This window comes from Piliocolobus tephrosceles, chromosome 1 (assembly GCF_002776525.5).
Source record: "Piliocolobus tephrosceles isolate RC106 chromosome 1, ASM277652v3, whole genome shotgun sequence".
Classification (NCBI taxonomy): Eukaryota; Metazoa; Chordata; class Mammalia; order Primates; family Cercopithecidae; genus Piliocolobus; species Piliocolobus tephrosceles.
In genome coordinates this window covers 170,577,118-170,597,341 of record NC_045434.1, presented here as the reverse complement: position 1 = coordinate 170,597,341, position 20,224 = coordinate 170,577,118, and the positions used below count along the sequence as shown (strand labels likewise).

Here is a 20,224-nt window from a genome sequence, read left to right as displayed (position 1 = left end):
CACTGCAAGCTCCGCCTCCCGGGTTTACGCCATTCTCCTGCCTCAGCCTCCCGAGTAGCTGGGACTACAGGCGCCCGCCACCTCGCCTGGCTAGTTTTTTGTATTTTTTAGTAGAGATGGGGTTTCACCGTGTTAGCCAGGATGGTCTTGATCTCCTGACCTCGTGATCCGCCCGTCTCGGCCTCCCAAAGTGCTGGGATTACAGGCTTGAGCCACCGCGCCCGGCCAATAATAAATATTTTTAAAAAAGGTTAAAACCTACCCGGTCCACCTTCCCAAAACAACTTATAAATTCAGTTCCCCATTGTGTGCGCCTGCCCACCCCTAGTTTGGAGAGTTGTTCATGCTCTTATTTAGAAACATATGCTAAGTATGTACTTAAGTGCCATGTATCAAATGAAATAGTCCTTGATTTCTAAGATCTCATAGTGGTTCGTAGGAAGAGGCTGACATATGAACAGATAATCACAGTATACTGTGAAAAGTGCTCTTGCAGGGCAATGTACAAGTGGTTATGGGAGCACCTGGAAGAAGGGTTTGGGACGGTGTTTTGAAGCAAATGTCACTTGGCATTTCTACACTAACAAGTATATACTATCGCAGAAGCAGCCTGATGAAGAGCACCTGCCTTCTTTCAGCCTTACAACAACCTGGTGAGGTGTAGGTTTTTGACTCCCTTTTTAGAGAGCATTCTGAAGTTCAGAAAGGCTCAGTGGCTGGCTCTTAAACACAGATTCTAGATTCAGCTTCTGTGTTTGTCCCTTCCCCCTCCCAGCACATCTATGCCCTTAAGGAAGGCATAGAGTGTACCTATGCATGGTACTAGAGTGTCCTGCCAGCTCCTCTCCTTAGTTCTTTCTCTTTAAGCAAAACTAGAGTCTCAGATTCCTCTTTTCTGTGTCTAGCCTGCTTCCAGTGCTGTTGGTGCATTGAGTATTCCAGGGCTGTAGCAGTAGTGAATATTGCTGATGTCATTGTTTGCCTTATTGGGATTTTGCTCTTTGTTTCACAGGGAGCTGTGATTGGTATAGACGATGAGGACGACAGCACCTTCACAATAACTGTTGATCAGAAAACCTTCCATTTCCAGGGTGAGCTGAAAGAAGAGATTCTTTCTCTTCATAGTCCCATCTGCTTCTTTTCTTCTCTTTTGGGTTGTTTGCTGGATGACTTGAATGGTTTTGCAACTGATCCTGCATGAACGAGTGCATAGGAACATTCTGGATGAAGTGGTACTGCAGGTTAGGCAGGGATTTGTATCTGCAGTGGATGTAGATCAATTTGAAACGACTGTGGATCTGGCTGCAGTTGGAGATGAAAAATTTTAAAGGATAAAAATCAGTGAAGGGGGAGAGTAATGGGCTGCTGCTGCTGGCTTGTGTTTACAGAAGGTTGCTGATCTTCTTTATCAAGGAGTATGGTTCTGCTTCTGCATGAAGAGTCTAAAGACTGATTGTGAAGGTTGCAGTGCTTTGTGTAAAACTCAAAATATAAATTAAATTGAAGCTTAGTGGCAACCTTTGGCTTAAAGGTTTTGCTCTGCTTCAAGAATTACAAATTTGCATTCATTTCATCTGTGTTTCTGTGTTTTGTCTGCCAGCCATCATTTCTCTATTATCCTTTTTATAGTCAAATGCCATCTGCCACTGCTGTGTTTCGGCATTGCATGCTAAGGTTCACTGGTAGAAAGGGTAAGGTACTGTATGATCATTCTCATTTCATCTTGCTTTGAAAACTTTAAACCAGCAAATAAAGTCCATTTTAATGATCTTGTCCATTAGTTTTAGTATTAATGGTTTTGTTATTTTGCCTTTCCAGAGTAATCTCTCTTTTATGTTTAGAGCAGTCCAAGAAACTTAGAAATGAAAAGATTTGGAGAGGTTAGCACTTTCTCTCAACTACAAGTAACAGTACACTGTTAGAGATGCTAGGTATGCCAAGATAAATAAATATTAAATACATTTACTGCTTAAAAATGTTTTGGTTATGAAGTCTAACAGAGGCCAGATATGTTATATGAGGTGTTTAGGCAGCTGTTGTCTTTTTGTGCTAGGATAGTGAATTGCAGTTATTTTTCTTCATTGTCTTGTTTCAGAAATTGATGGATAGTAATGAAAGATGCAGATTATATCCAACAAACATAAACCAGTGTACTCAATAGTGATACCTCTAATACTTCTTCCACATATCCTTAAAATATTTACTGTGTTTGATATTATTTATTCAGAGCTGCTTTAATAACGATGCTGTCCTGAAATTCTCTACTCTATTTAACTTTATAAAACATTTTAAATCCTATTATGAAAGTCCAGAATTTTTATTTTTAGGTTAAATATGTAATGCTGCTTATAAATCAAAGCAGATCATTCCTACACTCTGAAACTCTTTACTTGAATACAGTTGAATATTTTAATGCATTTCAAGAAAGAGCTGCTGGGTGCAGGTAAGGCTGCAGTATGGAATTCTCTTCCGTGCAGTTACTAAGAAGGAGACACCTCCTTTGGACCCTCAGAAGCTGCATCTCTACCTTCTGATTTACTTTTAAATTATTTATGTCCCCATTGACAGTCTCATACTTATTTGGCTTATAAAACAAGAAATTTTCCTAAGGAAGGATTTAAATGATAAGAGTTACACACATTTTAAAAATTGATTCATAGTTCTGAAACTGTCAGAATAATTAGTTTATTTTCTATTGTAGTAGTTATGGGAGTTCTAGCATGAGATCTGGATTTTGCAAAGAACTTGGTAAGACTGTATTTTTGTTGTTGTTGTTAATAATGAGAGCTATTTCACATTCATAGGTCCTTGATCATAAAATCCCTGCAAATTTGATAAAAAGTTATCAATGTCTGAGAGATCTTAAATTCTTGATTAGAATTGAAAGCAAATTTTGGCTATATACATGAACATATGTTTAAATGTGCTGAAGTTTTCATTGAATACACTAGTTTTTTTTTAAGCAAATGAAATATCAGTTGATGCATTTATAAAACAGATTCTACTGTCAACTATTAAAGGGAAGGCTAGAGTTTGTTCAGATACATTCATTTATTCATTCAACATCTATTTTAGACATTATTCTGGGGATACAGTGGCATACAAAACAGATAAAACTCCTTGCCCTTTGGATCATCCATTCCAGGAAAGGAGAAAGGTAATCAATACGATCAACACAATAAGTTAGTAAAATATAAGTAAATGAGAGTGATAAGTCCTGGGGAGAAAAAAATAAAATAGGAAAGGAGAAAATTAAATAGAAGTGAGATTGTGGAGAGAGGGGAGGTGTTGAAATTTTAAATAGGGTAGCTAGGGAAAGACTCACTGAGATGGCGCCTTTTAATAAAGAGCTGAAGAAAGTGAGGGAACAAAGTATATGGCTATGTTGGTGGGGGAGGTGGGGTGAATAGTCATTTCTCTGCCTGGAATGACGTACCCACCCTGCCTCCCTCCACAACACTGTCACATACTTTGTTTTGTTTTTCTTTTTCTAGTTTATAGTCATATATTTGAAGAGCAGCTGGAGGCCGGCTCTGGTTGGAGTGCAGGTAACCATGCGGGGAGAGTAATGGGGAATGAAATCTGAGAGGACACAGGAAGTCCAACCATATGAGACCTTTATAAGGGCATTGAATTTGACTGAGATAAAAGGCCATTAGAAGGTTTTGAGCAGAGGAGTGACATGGTGTGATTTATGTTTTAACAGGATGGCTCTGGCCACTGTGTTGGGAGTGAAATTCAGAGGGGCAAGGGCAGAAGTAGGGAAACTATTTCTGCAGTAGGAGGCTGTTGGAAACCAGAAGAGAGGTGGTAGTGGCTCCCACATGGTAGCAGTGGAGATAGAGAGATAGTGAGAAGTGGTCGAATTGTGTGTATGTATAATCACCTTTATTGAGGTGTAATTAACATACAATAAAATGTACACAATATATAGTTATGCGGTTTAATCAGTTTATTTACTCATAACTACCACCACAATCAAGATATAGATTCCATCACTCCAAAAGATTCCTTTATGCTCCTGTCAGTCAGTCCCCAGCCCCAGCCCCTGGCCCCAGGCAACCACTTACCTGCTTTCTCTCATTGTGGAATAGGTGTTTTGTTTGGAGAATTTAACATAAATGGAATCATACAGTATGTACTTTCTTCTCTGGCTTTATTTTAGCTCAGCATAATGTTTTTAAGATTCATCTATGTTGTTGCATATATTAATAGTTCCTTTTATATTGCTAAGTAATACTCTGTTGTATGATAGTATATTTATTCTGAAGGTTGAGCTGTAGCATATGACAGAAAGACAAGTCTAGGTCGAGTAACAAGAATGGAGTTGCCATTAACTGAAGTGGAAGATCGCAGGAGGAACTAGTTTTGGGAGGGTGAGGGAAATGTGGGCATTGGAGCTTAGCTTTGGACACGTTTACTAAACAAGTTTTTAATGTTCACCAAATAGGCAAATGGAGATGTCAAGTCGGCAGTTGGAGTTCAGTGGAAAAGTGTGGGCTACAGAAATAGAGTTAGGAGTCATTGGCACATAGATGGTATTTAAAGCCACAAGAATTTGGGAATAAATGTTGAGAGAAAAGAGGTCCAACTGCCGAGCCCTGGGGCACTCAAACATTTATTGAGAGGGTGCATGATGAGGTAAAACCGGCGAAAGAGGTTAAGAAGAAACAACCAAAAAGGAGGAGGAAAATCAAATGAATGTGGTACCCTGGAAGCCACAAGAAAAGGTGTTTCTAGGAGGAGAGAAGGATCAGCGACTATGTCAAATGCTACTGACAGGTCAAGGAAGATGAGGATTGAGAAATGATTACAGGATTTAATAATGAGAAGTTTATTGGTAACATTGAGAAGAGTGATTTTAAGATAGGAGTAGAAACAATGCATTCAAGTTTTGATGTAAAGGGAAGATGAGAACTATAGCAGTAACTGGAAGGGGAAATGGGAGCAAGGGAGCTTTTGTTTTGTTTTTGTAGGATAAGATAAATAATAGCATTTCTATGTTGTTGGCAGTGATTCAGTAAAGAGGGAAGAATTGATGATGCAAGAGAGAAAGGAGAGAGTTGCTGGATCAATGTTGTGGAGAAAGCAAGAGAGGATGGGATCTAACACACATGTGGGAGCAGTGTCTTTGGCTTGGGGCATGGGCAGTTTATCAGTAGTATTGTAACATAGCTGTGGTTGTTGATGAGACCTTAAATAGATTAAAGCAGTGGTAATAGGGAGGAAAATGGACTAGATTTGAGATTTTTAAAAATCTTTAGGAACTGGGGCACAGTGGTATGCACCTGTAGTTCTAGCTATTCAGGAGGCTGAGGCCAGAAGACCACTTGAGCCCAGGAGTTTAAGACTGTAGCATTCTATGATCACACTTGTGCATAGCCACTGCACTCCAGCCTGGGCAATATAGTGATGCCTTGTCTCTAAAAAAGTTTTTATCTGTAGGAACTGATAATTGCTCGGAAATGGGAGGTGAGAGAATTTGGGTACTAAGGGTGATGCTCTTGGCTTGGCTTACTGTTGGATGTTGTCAGCGTCTCTCTCTCTCTCTCTCTCTTTTTCTTTCTCTCTCTCTCTTTCTTTCTGCCTTGCTCTGTCACCCAGGCTGGAGTGTAGTGGCATGAACTGCAGCCTCGACTTCCTAGGCTCAAGTGATCCTCCCATCTCAGCCTCCAGAGTAGCTGGAAGTACTAAAAAATTTAGCCTACACCACCATGGCCAACTAATTTTTTATTTTTTTAATAAAAAATTTTTATTTTAATAGTAAGTTATTTTTTGAGTTAAAATTTATGTATGTTTAATCAACATACTGAGGTATAACTCACTGTGTTGCCAGGGCTGGTCTTGAACTCCTGGGCTCAAGCGATCTTCCTGCCTTAGCCTCCCAAAGTGCTGGAATTTCAGGTGTTAGCCATTGTGCCTCACCGTCAGCATCTGAAATAGAGAATATAGGAGATCAGAGGTGGTGGTGAGGGACCTCTTATGTTTAAGGTGTCAGTGGGACACACAGATAATGGTAATTGGATCTGAGTCTGGGCTGGAAATGGAGATTTGTGGTCGTCGGCATACTGCTGGTAGGTAGAACTAGCAGTTGAAAATATATATGCCTAACAGCTAGGCAGGTAAGTACAGTCAAGTGCTGCATAAGAACATTTAAGTCAATGATGGACCACATGTATGATGGTGGTTCCATAAGATTATAATACCATATTTTTACTGTACTTTTTCTATGTTTAGATACACAAATACTTACCATTGTGTTGTAGTTGCCCTCAGTATTGAGTCCAGTAACATACTCTACAGCAGGGCATCAAATCTTTTGGCTTCCCTGGGCCACACTGGAAGAAGAATTGCTTGGGTCACACATAAAATATACTAATGATAGCTGATGAGCTAAAAAAGAAAATTACAAAAAAACCTCATAATGTTTTAAGAAAGTTTATGAATTTGTATTGGGTTGCATTCAAAGCCATCCTGTGCCACATGCAGCCTGTGGGCTGCAGATTGGACAAGCTTGCAGGTTTATAGCCTAGGAATGATAGCCAAACCCTATAGCTTAGGTGTGTAGTAGGCTTTACCATCTAGGTTCATGTACTGATGTTTGCACAGTGATGAAATTGCCTAATGATGTATTTCTCAGGACACATTTCTCAGAGCAGATTCCAGTCATTAAGCAGTGCATAACTGTAAATGAGTTAAGAGTATGGCTGTGTAAAGACGCAAGTTGGAGAGGTCACACCCTGTGTAAAAGGGATAGCTGCCACTTAGTTCCAGACAGTTGTAGGCTTGGAATGTTCACCCATTGTTGTCAGCTCATCCTTTTTTTTTCAAGAGAAGTCAGAAATTTAATTATTATTTTTGTGTGTGTGTGTGAATGGGGCTGAGTGTGTGTGTGTGAACTCTCCAGTTTTAGGAACAATTTTTTACGTAGACCAAATAAAATGCATCTATGGGCTAGATAAAACCTTTGGATTTTTAGTCTTTGATTAAAGCCATGGTAGTAGTGAGTGTTATCCTTCTGGAAGATCAGAGTGAGAAGAGAGCTGATGATTAAACCTTGGATCACACTAGGGTAGAACTGCTAACAGTCTCAGAAGAATGATCAGAGAGGTTAGGATGAAAGCTATTAGCTTCAACCATATGAAATTACTGTTTTTTATAGGTGAGAAGTAGCTGCATATCAGCAGTTCATATAGCTCAATCTAATAGAAGACTAGTTCATATTAATAATTAGAAAAAAACTAATTATTTGAATTTTACCTTCAAATGAAATTTTATCTGTTTAATTTAATATATATCATTCATAATGTTACTGATAATATATTGGGGTAATAATAATAATAATAATGGCTAATATTTTTTGAGTGTTTATGTGTTTTAACTGAATATTGCCTACCATAAAATAAACATTTTAACTCATGCAGTTTTCACAACCTTATGAGGTAGGTACTGTTGTACTATTAGTGCTTTTATTTTATTGATTAGAAAACTGGGAACCACCGACACATAGCTAATATAAGACAGAACTGAAATTTGAACACAAACAATTGTACCCAAAGCCATTTTCCTCTTCATTGTTATAAAATATATTATAGAGATTTGTCAACTGGCTTATAATTAATATTTATCAGAAAGGAATTAAGAGGCCGGGCATGGTGGCTCACATCTGTAATCCCAGCACTTTGGGAGACTGAGGTGGGTGAATCACTTGAGACCAGGAGTTTGAGACCAACCTGGCCAACATGGTGAAACCCCATCTCTACTACAAATATAAAAAATTAGCCAAGTATGGTGGTGCATGCTGTAGTCCCAGCTACTCGGGAGGCTAAGGCAGGAGAATTGCTTGAACTGGGAGGCGGAGGTTGCAGTGAGCCAAGATGCTGCCATTGCATCCCTGCCTGGTTAACAGAGTGAGATGCTTTCTCAAAAAGAAAAGAAATTAATATAAAAAAAGGAACTCTAAATTACAATGCAGTTTAATGCAATTAAAAAATTTGACGCTAATTAGCTGGGAGTGGTGGTGATGTGCCTGTAATCCCAGCTACTCAGGAAGTTGAGGTGGGAGGATGGCTTGAACTCGGGAGGCAAAGATTTCAGTAAGCTGAGATCGCGCCACTGCACTCCAGCCTGGGCGACAGAGCAAGACTCCGTCTAAAAAAAAAAAGTCGACAATGACCACAAAAATGATAATTATGTGAAGTGATACATTTGTTAATTGGCTAGATCAAACCATTCCACAATGTATATACACTTCAAAATATGTTGTATGTGATAAATACAATTTTAAAAATCACAGAAAAACCCAATTTGGCATTGTTAATGTTCTACATGTTCCATTACTTCGTAGAAATATTAGTGGCGGTATTGGTGTTGGTGGTAGTGGTAACAACTACTATTACTACTACTAAATAAATGTTATGAACCAGGCACTGTGTAACAGGCACTGTACATTACTTACGTAATTCCTAAATTCCAAAGTGAGATAGCTTTATGTCTAGTTTTAGAGTTAGAGTAACTGAGTTTCAGAGAAGCTAAGTGGCAGAGCCAAGATTCGTGCCCATTTAGGTCTACATCAGGGATTCTCAAAGTGTGGTTCCCGACCAGAGGATCAGCATCACCTGGGAACTTGTTAGAAATGCAGATTCTTGAGCTCTGCGCCTCACTTGCTGTATCAGAAACTTTGGGAATGGGTCCGCTCTAGTGATTCTAATGCACTCTTAAGTTGAGAACCATGGGTCTGGATCCAATGGTTTAACATGTTATTCCAGTTTACTCTCATAACAACCACTTACGCATAAGAAGGAATTGTCCTCAATTTATAGATAAAGAGAAGTGAGACGCAGAGTTAAGCGATTTGCCCTTGAATTTGGATTGTCTGTATGTCCTAACCTATATATTAGGCAAGTCTTGCCTTAAATCTGATGTGTGAAAAATCAAATAAAATTTTAGAGATAAAAATTAAGGATATATATGTGATTAGTTTTCCGTAAAATAATCCTTCATTTTCAAAGGACTTTACAGGGAACTTTTTTTTTTTTTTCTTGGTTGCAGTGAGCGGAGATCATGCCACTGCACTCCAGCCTGGGCGACAGAGCAAGAGCAAGATTCCGTCTCCAAAAAAGAAAAAAAAAAATGCAAAATTACTACAAATAAACCAGTTGTTGATGTTATGGTGAAGGAAAGTGTTTAATTCAGAGAAGTTATATTGATCAAGTATATTATGGCAACATCACTGCTACTGCGTTAACATCAATCAGTTTAGCAAGGCACATCTGCATCATTAATCATTTAGTAAATTATAAACCGTGGTTGCAGGCTTAAAGGTGTTCTGCTATCTGAACACTATCACTAGTAAACAGAGGCCATTATCAGTAGGACTATTGATTTTAAAAAATTTCCCTCTGTTTCATATTTTTTATTTTCATGTGATAATTCTTCTCCAAAATGAAACCAAATAATAAAATATTTCCACACTTTATGTAAGGGAAGTAAATCAGCTATAACTAATTTTCTAATTAGATTTTATCATTTCAATAGGTGTTAGGAAAATGCTACTGAATTCACGTATTGGGAGTTTGTTGTATTACTGAGGAGGATTGGACTTCACTGATGTACTTTTCTTCTTCTTTATTTGCTTTCTGTACAAGATCCTGCCTAAATATTTGAAATTATAATCTTTCCAGGTTTAACTAATTATGGACTGTTTGACTTAATAGTTATCAAGGTTAGGACAGTTTTATTTTTTGTTAATAATGTACATTTTATTCCAACATTCCGTTTTCCATAATTTCTAAGTAGTAAAATTAATACTCACTTTAGAAATTTGGGAAAAGTATGAAGTAGTATAAAGATGATAGTAATAATCATTCATAATACTACCACTTGAAGATAATTGTTAGTAGCATGCTTGTGTATTTCCTTCTGATCCTTCAGTTATTTACAGTAATCCCCTCTTATCTGAGGTTTCACTTTACACAGTTTCAGTTACCTGTGGTCAGCTGTGGTCTGAACATACTAAATAGAAAACTCCAGAAATAAACAATTGATAAGTTTTAAATTGCACACTGTTTTGCTCCATCCCACTTGGGTGCGGATCATCCTTTTGTGCCATTATCTATGGTGATGATGCTACCTGCCCATTAGTCACTTACTAAGTAGACTTCTTGGTATCAGATCTACTGTTGCAGTGTACTGCAGTGTTTGTGTTCAAGTAGCCTTTCTTTTACTTAATAATGGTGCCAGAGCACTAGAGTGGTGATGGTGGCATATTGTTACAATTGTTCTATTTTATTATTAGCTGTTAATCTTACTGTGCCTAATTTATAAAAGAAACTTTATTATAGGCAAGTATGTAATAGGAAAAAATATATAATATATATAGGGTTCAATACTATCCACAGTTTCAGGCATCTACTGGGGGTCTTCCTATGATAAAGGGGGACTACTCTGTGTGTGTATGAATGTGTGTTATAAAATTGAGTAATTCTGCCAGCCTGGGCCAACATGGCGAAACCCCCCCCACTAAAAATACAAAAATTAGCCCTGTGTGGTGGCTAGCGCCTGTAGTACCACCTTCTTGGGAGGCTGAGGCTGGTAGAACCACTTGAATCCGGGAGGCAGAGGTTGCAGTGAGCCAAGATCTTGTCACTGCCCTCCAGCCTGGGCAACAGAGTGAGAGACCATCTAAAAAGAAAAAAAGAAAAAAAATTGAGTCATTCTGCATAAATAAGTAATCCAGATTTTCAGTTCTAAGTATTATGTCATGATCCTTTCCCCATGACACTGAATGTTCTAAGAAAACTTGATTTTGGCTAGGTGTGGTAGTTCACGCCTGTAATCCCAGCACTTTGGGAGGCCAAAGCGGGGTAGATCACTTGATGCCAGGAGTTCGAGACCAGCCTGGCCCACATGGTGAAACCCTGTCTCTACTTAAAAACAAAACAAAACAAAAAATTAGCCGGCATGGTGGTACGTGCTTGTAGTCCCAGTAGTACTCGGGAAGTTGAGGTGGGAGAATCACTTGAACTCAGGAGGCAGAGGTTGCAGTGAGCTGGGATTGCACTGCTGTACTCCAGCCTGGGTGACAGAGTGAGACCCTCTCTCAAAACAAACAAACAAACAAAAAAAAAACATGGTTTTTAAAAGTTGCATAATATTTCATTTTATAAATAATATATTTAGCCACTCATCTGTATTGTACACATTTTTCTCCATTTTCTCTGTTTGGTTAGTCTTTAACCAAATCTCTGGTTAATTGAGGATACTTAGATTCATAAAAGAATTTGTCAGAACTAAAGGCATAAATTTTTTTTTTTTTTTTTTTTGAGACGGAGTCTGGCTCTGCCGCCCAGGCTGGAGTGCAGTGGCTGGATCTCAGCTCACTGCAAGCTCCGCCTCCTGGGTTTACACCATTCTCCTGCCTCAGCCTCCCGAGTAGCTGGAACTACAGGCGCCCGCCACCACGCCCGGCTAGTTTTTTTGTATTTTTTAGTAGAGACGGGGATTCACGGTGTTAGCCAGGATGGTCTCGATCTCCTGACCTCGTGACCCGCCTGCCTCGGCCTCCCAAAGTGCTGGGATTACAGGCTTGAGCCACCACGCCCGGCCAGCATAAATATTTTTAATATTCCTGAAACAGCCTTCCCAATTGCATTTACTCTTCTCAGTTTTCATCACACCCCTCATCAGCACTTAGTATTGTAATTTTAAAGGCATGCCAACTCAATGTCACTGCAAAAATATATTTTGACGTGTTTGTTTATTTCTTGTTGGGTGACTTTTTATTCCTTTGACCATTTTTTTGTTGTTGTTCATCTTTTTTGAAAGTAAAAAGAAACAGACATTCATTAATGCTATTATTTCAGAAACTACTGTTATATATTAAGTAACATTTGTTTCAGTTTGGAACACATTACTTGCTAGGTATTAGTGTTAGGAGTAAATTAAGATATATAGACAAAAGCATTTCCCTACCTTTGTATATAATGTACCTGAAAAAAATGCATGGAAGTAGACTGTGTGAGTTGAACAAAGACCTGCATGGTATAGGAGGGTATATTCTTACCACATAGTATAAAGTCCTTAATGACATTTTGCCTTTTAGAGAAAATATTTATTCATAAGATTTATTTATACATTTTATTCCTTTCCTTCAAAAATGAACATATAGGCCACGGACCAGAGTCTGATTGGCCAAATTCTATGGATTGTTCCAATGATAAAGATTTACTGTTTTCAGCTTTCTTAATGATTTCTTGGTTGTATTATGTTTATTAAACTTATGTTTATTATTATTCCCATTGCCATTTTAATTTTTCTGTTTTTCTACTAATTAAAATAATGGTAGTACAGCCATTTATGGAAAACAAGATGCAGGCTTCTCCAAAAACTGAAAATTGAACTTCCATCTGATCCAGCAATTCCACTACTGAGTATAAGGTTGTCCCCCAGTATCTGTGGGGAATTGGTTCCAGGACCCCCACTCCGCACCCCCAGTACCAAAATCGCAGATGCCCACACCCCTTATATAAAATGGCACAGTATTTGCATAAACCTGTGCCTGTTCTCCTATATACTTTAAACCATCAATAGATTTCTAGATAACTTACAGTACCTAATAGAGCGTACATGCTATGTAAATAGTTACCATACTATACTTTTAAAATTTGTATTATTTTGGCTAGGGGTGGTGGTGACTCACACCTGTAATCCCAGTACTTTGGGAGGCTAAGGTGGGCAGATCACCTGAGGTCAGGAGTTCGAAACCAGCCTGGCCAACATGGCAAAACCCTGTCTCTACCAAAAATACAAAAATTAGCCAGGCATGGTGGTGGGCGCCTGTAATTCCAGATACTGGGGAGGTTGAAGCAGGAGAATTGCTTGAACCCGGGAGGCAGAGGCTGCAGTGAGCCAAGATCATGCCACTGCTCTCCAGCCTGGGTGACAGAGCAAGACTCTGTCTCAAAAAGAAAAAAATTATATTATTTTTATTGTTGTATTATTATTATTAATTGTTTCTTTTTAAAAATATTTTTGATCTTTATTTGGTAGAATCCATGGATGTAGAACCTGCAGATTCAGAGGGCCAACATACATCCAGCGGAAATGAAATCAGTTTGTTGAGGAGATATGTAATGCACTCCCCACATTCACTCATTCACTGTAGCATTATTCACAGTTGCCAAGATATGGAATCACCCTAATTGTCCATCAGTAGATGAATAGCTAAAGAAAATGTGTGGCCGGGCGTGGTGACTCATGCCTGTAATCCCAGCACTTTGGGAGGCTGATGCGGGCAGATCACGAGGTCAGGAGTTCAAGACCAGCCTGACCAACATGGTGAAACCCCATCTCTACTAAAAATACAAAAATTAGCCGGGCCTGGTGGTGCGTGCCTGTAATTCCAGCTACTCAGGAGGCTGAGGAAGGAGAATCGCTTGAACCCAGGAGGCGGAGGTTGTAGTAAGCCAAGATCACACCATTGAACTCCAGCCTGGGTGACAGAACAAGACTCCGTCTCAGAAAAACAAAAAAGAAAAGAAAAGAAAATGTGTATGTATACACAGTGGAATACTGTTCAACTTTATTTTCCTTTCTGATTTTTTTTTTTTGGCCAGGAACAGTGTGTTGAGACCAGTTTTTTGTTTGTTTTTTGTTTTTTTGAGACAGAGTCTTGCTCTTGTCGCCCAGGCTAGAGTGCAATGGCATGATCTTGGTTCACTGCAACCTCTGCCTCCCAGGTTCAAGCCATTCTCCTGCCTTAGCCTCCCAAGTAGGTAGGATTACAGGTGTCTGCCACCACACCCAGCTAATTTTTGTATTTTTAGTAGAGATGGGGGTTTTGCCATGTTGGCCAGGCTAGTCTTGAACTCCTGACCTCAAGATCTCCCCACCTCTGCCTCCCAAAGTGTTGGGACTATAGGGGTGACCCACCATGCCCAGCTGAGACCAGGTTTTTCTTTTTTTTGAGATGGAGTTTCGCTCTTGTTGCCCAGGCTGGAGGGCAATGGCATGATCTCTGCTTATCGCAACCTGCGTCTCCCAGGTTCAAGCGATTCTCCTGCCCCAGCCTCCAGAGTAGCTGAGATTACAGGCATGCGCCACCATGCCCAGCTAACTTTGTATTTTTAGTAGAGATGAGGTTTCTCCTTGTTGGTCAGGCTGGTCTCAAACTCCTGACATTAGATGATCCACCCACCTCAGCCTCCCAAAAGTGCTGGGATTACAGGCGTGAGCGACCGTGCCCAGCCAAGACCAAGTTTTCAAAAAGAAGGAAATCTTCACCGGGCTTGCTGGCTCATGCCTGTAATTCCAGTACCTTGGCTAACACGGTGAAACCCGGTATCTACTAAAAATACAAAAATTAGCCAGGCCTGGTGGTGGGTGCCTGTAGTCCCAGCTACTTGGGAGGCTGAGGCAGGAGAATGGCATGAACCTGGGAGGCGGAGCTTGCAGTGAGCCCGGATCGCACCAGGGCAGGGACCCAGCTGAGGCAAAGGAACTGGGGCATTGGTTGAAAAAGATGGGCTTGAGTCATGGCATGAGGCATGAGATGAGCAAGTCTGTCACCAAGTGTTTGGGAGGTTTGGAAACCTGGCCAGAGAAAGGCCTAGGGATGCTCCCCGTATGGATTTAAAGGTCAGGGAGTCAAACGTTAACCTGTACCCAATTTAATTTTAATCCTGTTCTAACGCACAGTTCTCTTACTATGTCAACTGAGGGAGTATTCCCAGATTGTTGAGGGAAACAAACCAATATGTTTTGTCATATTTACTCCTCCTTTGCAGAAGTCCTGCTTTCCAAAGAAGACTGAATGTAGAGCATGAGGTTACCAGTAAAATAAGGATGCCAGTGCTTACTCTAGAAGTGTTGTGAGATTAGAGAAATGCATATAAATACTCAACATGGTGCCTGGCAAATAGCAGGGCTCGAAACACTTCAGCTGGTGCTGTTACTCTGTATGAATTTACTTGTGATAATGCTGCTGCTGTTTCTAGGATTCCCCATTTCTCCTTTTTCTAGTCTAGGGTTTGCCCTGGTGATAACCCAAAATAGGTCCTTGAAAATCCCACACACTGAGGATGGCACAAGGGATACAGAGCTGATCGAGTGCTATTCAGGGCGTTTCAGTTTGATAGGAGGAATGACTGATGAGCATAGCAGCTGGTACAGCAGGAACTGTACCAAAGGCTTAAGTACATTTTCTCATTTAATTCTTTTAACAACCCAAAAGATAACTATGAGGAAACTTAAGCACAGAATGTCAAATAACTTATGCATAGTATGTAATTTGGAACAAATAATTACAGTACAACATAAGTGCTATAGAGACCTATGGAAATGTTGAAGAGAAAACTAGTAGAGGCAAGGAAAAGCTTCACAGAAGAGATAATGTTTGATGTGGGTTTTGAAGGATGAAATAGAGGTGGAGATTGGCAAGGCTGGAAGTGGAAAGAAGGATCACTTAGCAACCTGCAGAGAAAGGGGCAGCACATTCTAAGTAAAGGGAACCATGTGTGCACGAGCTTGGAAGTGTGGAAAAGGATGACTTGTTTGAGAAATATGAGAAGTGTCCTATATTTTAGAATACACGGAGGGTGAGGAGAAGGAGGCTTGAGTTGAGCTGAAACTAGATAGATCATCAAAGATCTCATACACCAGAATGATAGGTTAAAACACCTTTTCTGTAAATTAGAAAAAGGCAATTTTAGTCAGGGAAGCCTCCTCATCACATATGTGGCTCAGAGGGAACACTAGGAGCCAGTAGTGAAGAGAAGTGAGATTGGAGGCAAGGAGCCTAGTGTGGAGCTTACTGCAGAGGCTCTGGTGAGAGATGGTGAAAGTTTGAACCAAGGCAGTAATGGTGGTTGCTTTTACTTACACAGGGTGCATCCTGATTGTCAGTGGATAGACTGTGAATGGAATATGACTATTTAAAGTATGCAAACTGACGCTTGACCATGTTCTTTCTGTGGGAGTTTTTAGGTAGCTTACAAAACTTTTGAGGAATTCACATTTTCAACTAATGAGATAAATCAGGGTAATGCCATAAATGCAATGTACAATTGAATTTTAGCAGTGTGGACAGATTGGTTCATGGTAGAGAGAAGTGAACCTGAGTCATAGCCTATCTGAAAAGAAATACCTTTTCTAGCTTTATATATAGTAACTAGAACTCAGTTTAACATTGTTGTCTAATATATATTTTTTGGCATGTCATCATTAAGAATTTCTTGGGCCAGGCATGGTAGCTTATGCCTGTAATCTCAACAGTATGGGAGTTTGAGGCAGGAGGATTGCTCAAGCCCAGGAGTTCAAGACCAGCCTGGGCAAACAAACGAGATCCTTTTTTGAAATTACCAGGGCATGGTGGTATGCGTCTATAATCCTAGCTACTTGGGAGGCTGAGGTGGGAGGATCACTTGAACCTAGGAGTTCAAGGCTGCTGTGAGCTATGATTTTAAAAAGAATTTTTAAAAATGTTTTTACACTTTGTACTTAATGAATTTGATTTAAGCATAGTGATTTGGTATAAATCATTATAAGTCCTAAATGTAGGGAGGGCTGAATCAGTGACATTTTACTATATATAGACTGTGTTTTATGAGATGGAGTTAAAGCTTGTGGAATGTGCTTGGATTATGTCTGAGTTTATATTGCAGCCTTGGTCTAGGACTGTATGCTCTCTGAAAGAAAGGCAAAGGTATTATATTAACAGCTTATGCTAAATATAGAGAGGGAGGAAGTAGCTTACTGCTGGTTCTTTGCCCTCAGCAGAAGTCCTTGGAAAGCTACTGGGGGCAAAGAGTGAAGCCTTCAGAAAGGTTGTTTACCAGAAATATTAAAAGATTATAATGCAGAAATGCCTTCACTCTACCTTATACCCCGAAGAAATATTTGCATATTCTTTTTAAAGCTAAAGGGCTTCCTTACCTGCAATGTGTAAGGAATAACATCTATTTTCAGAAAATTCTAGAGAATTTTCTGAAATTTTATTTATAGTAACATAAATCAATCATGATAATTTCTTAAAATGTGGTTCTGTTACTCCATTAGGCCACATCCGTTTTGGCTTTGCTTGCCTTGGAAGTCAACAAAAGAATTAAATAGCAAATTCTTTTTTCCTGTAGATTTGTGTTTTTGGCCTTGCTTTAGTTTCTTTCCTGAATTTTCTAACAGGCATTTTTTTCTCTCTCTCTCTTTCCTTTCATTGACTTACTCAAAAGTTGAGTGATGTGTAATATTCTTCCTTTCTGAAACTCTTAGCTTTGGTAATCAATGGACAGGTATTTTTGAAGTCCTATATTTTTCCTCATGAATTGAGATTTAGCTTTAGCTTCTTCTAATTACCTCCTGTCATCCTTCTTTTCTTTTCTTCCCCAGAATATGTTAAAGGTATATTTTACGTTAAAGATATATTTTCCTGAAGAAGGAAGGTTAAATTAATAAATTCAGTAAAACCTCTTTTAATAAGATTCTTGCAGAGGTCAAGTTTACCAGATTTCAGGATTAATTGAGTCTGAGACTCTTCCAGCCCCAAATAAAATTTTGGTAACCTACCACCTCCTAATCTGATTTTCTTCCTGTCTTCTCTGTGTTATGGAACAGCACTTCCGTTTACCCAATTAGCCAAATTTGAAGCATTCTGTTTCCCTATGTCTACATTCCCTACATTCTCTCTATATCTGATGAGTTACTATGTCCATTGGATTCCATCTTTTCTTTATCTCCTGTCAATGACATGAGCCAGGTTCATTCTTTCTATAGCTTTTAAAGCTTCCTGTGCTTCCTGTTCTCCCTTTTCTCTGGATTCTTTTCTGCCAAAGCAACCTTCTTGTTAACATTTGAGTGAATTCTCTAAAACCATCCTATTTCTAACATTTTTTTCTAGTCCTTTCAGTATTATATTAATGTGTCTTAAAGATTAAAAACTCAAATCCTGACTTTTCTAGATTTCAAAATTAAATAATGACCTGAGAGTAGGCCTTCTCTGAAGCCTAGAGTTAAGATAGGAAATACTTACTCTAGGAGCTGCATTTTTAGGATATATTCGCAGATGGATTTGGTGAGGCTTTCCATTGACTAGGAAGAATTTAACTTAGAAGCATGTAATTTTGGAATGAACTGAGAAGAACCCATAGGTTTTCACTGTCTGTTTTGAATGAATCACTGATACCCGGTTGCCCACTACAGTGCTGACTTTATTCTGGAGACTCACAACATTGCCTCATATCGTCGAAGTAGAAGTTGTGGAGGAGAAACACTTTTGTAAATATTTGCCTGCGTTTTATCTGACAGTTGTGGAGACTTCAGCTAAAACTATTCATAAATTATTGAAGGATCCAATTGTGGCAGGATCATTAAGGGAAATAAAGATTTCTTAGGAAATCTATTTTTAGTCTCTAAATATAATAATGGAACTCTACACTGAATAATAAATTACCAGATCATCATTCCTCATTCAACAAATATTTATTGAGCACCTATATGCCTGGCATTATTCTAGGGGCTTGGGATACATCAATGTATAAAACAAATAAAGATCCCTGCCTTTGTAGAGAGCTTACGTTTCAGAGGCAGGAGGGAGAAATAAACATGAGTAAGTATACAATCATGTGTTGCTTAATGATGGGGATCGGTTCTGGGAAATGCGTCATTAGACAGTTTCATCATTGTGCCAACATCACAGTGTATACTTACAAAACCTAGATGGGATAGCCTACTGTACACCTAGGCTACATGAGATAGCCTGTTGTTCCCAGGCTGTAAACCTGTAGAGTATTACTGCAGCAAATACTGTAGACAGTTGTAATGCAATAATAAGTATCCGTGTATTTAAACATAGAAAAGATACAGTAAAAATATAGTATAAAAGATAAAAAATGGTATGCCTGTATAGGGCACTTACCATGAACGGAGCTTGCAGGATTGGAAGTTGCTCTGGGTGAGTCAGTAAGTGAGTAGTGAGTGAATGTGAGGGCCTTGGACATTACTGTGCACCACTGTAGATTTCATAAACACCGTACACTTAGATTACACTAGATTTATTTACAATTGTTTTCTTTCTTCAATAATAAATTAACCTCAGCTTGCTGTAATTTTTTTTTTACTGGATAAGCTTTTTAATTTTTTTTAACTTCATGTCTCTTTTGTAATAACACTTAGCTTGAAACACAAACATCTTGTATAGTTATACAAAAATATTTTCTTTATGTCTTTATTCTGTGAGCTTTTTTCTATTTTAGATTTTTTTATGCTTTAAAGGTTTTTTTTTTTTAAAAATGAAGATACAAACACACACATGATCCTAGGCCTACACAGGGTCAGGAACATTAATATCACTGTCTTCTGCCTCCACATCTTGTCCCACTGGAAGGTCTTCAGGGGCAATAATAGGCATGGAGCTATCATCTCCTATGATGATACCTTCTTCTGGAATACCTCCTGAAGGACCTGCCTGAGGCTGTTTAACAACTTTAAAAAATAAATAAATAGAAGGCATACACTCTAAAATAACGATAAAAAGTCTGGGTGCAGTGGCTCACACTTATGATCCCAGCACTTTGGGAGTTCAGGCAGGAGGATTGCTTGAGTCCACAAGTTTGAGACCAGCCTGGGCAGCATAGCGAGACCCTGTGTCTACAAATACTTTTTAAAAATTAGCCAGGCGTGGTAGCATGCACCTTGTATTCTCAGCTACTCAGGAGGCTGAGGTGGGAGGATTGCTTGAGCCTGGGAGGTCAGGGCTGCTGCGATGAGCTGGGCAACAGAGTGAGACCTTGTCTAAAATAAATAAGTATAAAGTAAAATAACGTTAAAAAGTATAGTATGGTAAATACATAAACCAGTCACATTGTCATTTATTATCATTGTTAAGCATTATGTACCATACATGATTGTACATGCTGTACTTTTGTATGACTGGAAGAGCAGTAGATTTGTTTACGCCAGCATCACCACAAACACATAATGCATTGCCCTACAAAGTTAGGACAGCATCAGGATGACTATGTCACTAGGTGATAGGAATTACAATCTTACAGGACCACTGTCATGTATGCAATCCCTCCCTCCCTCCTTCCCTCCTTTTCTTCCTTCCGTTTACTTTCTCTCTCTCTTTCCTTTCTCTCTCCCCTCCCTCCCTCCCTCTTTCTTTCTTCCCCTTTCCTTTCCTTTCCTTTTCTTTTTTCTCTTCTCTTCTCTTTTCTCTTTTCTCCTCCCTCCC

The 20,224-nt window shown here is 39.1% G+C and overlaps 1 protein-coding gene across 4 annotated transcripts in view; it reads left to right on the top strand.

Moving 5' to 3' along the window:
- Window positions 1–20,224, top strand: part of OSBPL9 (oxysterol binding protein like 9) — a 167,941-nt gene that overhangs the window by 54,053 nt on the left and 93,664 nt on the right. For 2 of the 4 annotated variants that reach the window (XM_023188787.2, XM_023188779.2), the window contains exon 3: window positions 1,013–1,091. The exons of the other annotated variants lie outside the window; for them this stretch is intronic. In XM_023188787.2, coding sequence (XP_023044555.2) covers window positions 1,013–1,091 — 79 coding nt within the window. The remainder of the gene's footprint in view (window positions 1–1,012; window positions 1,092–20,224) is intronic. 4 annotated transcript variants of the gene reach the window in all.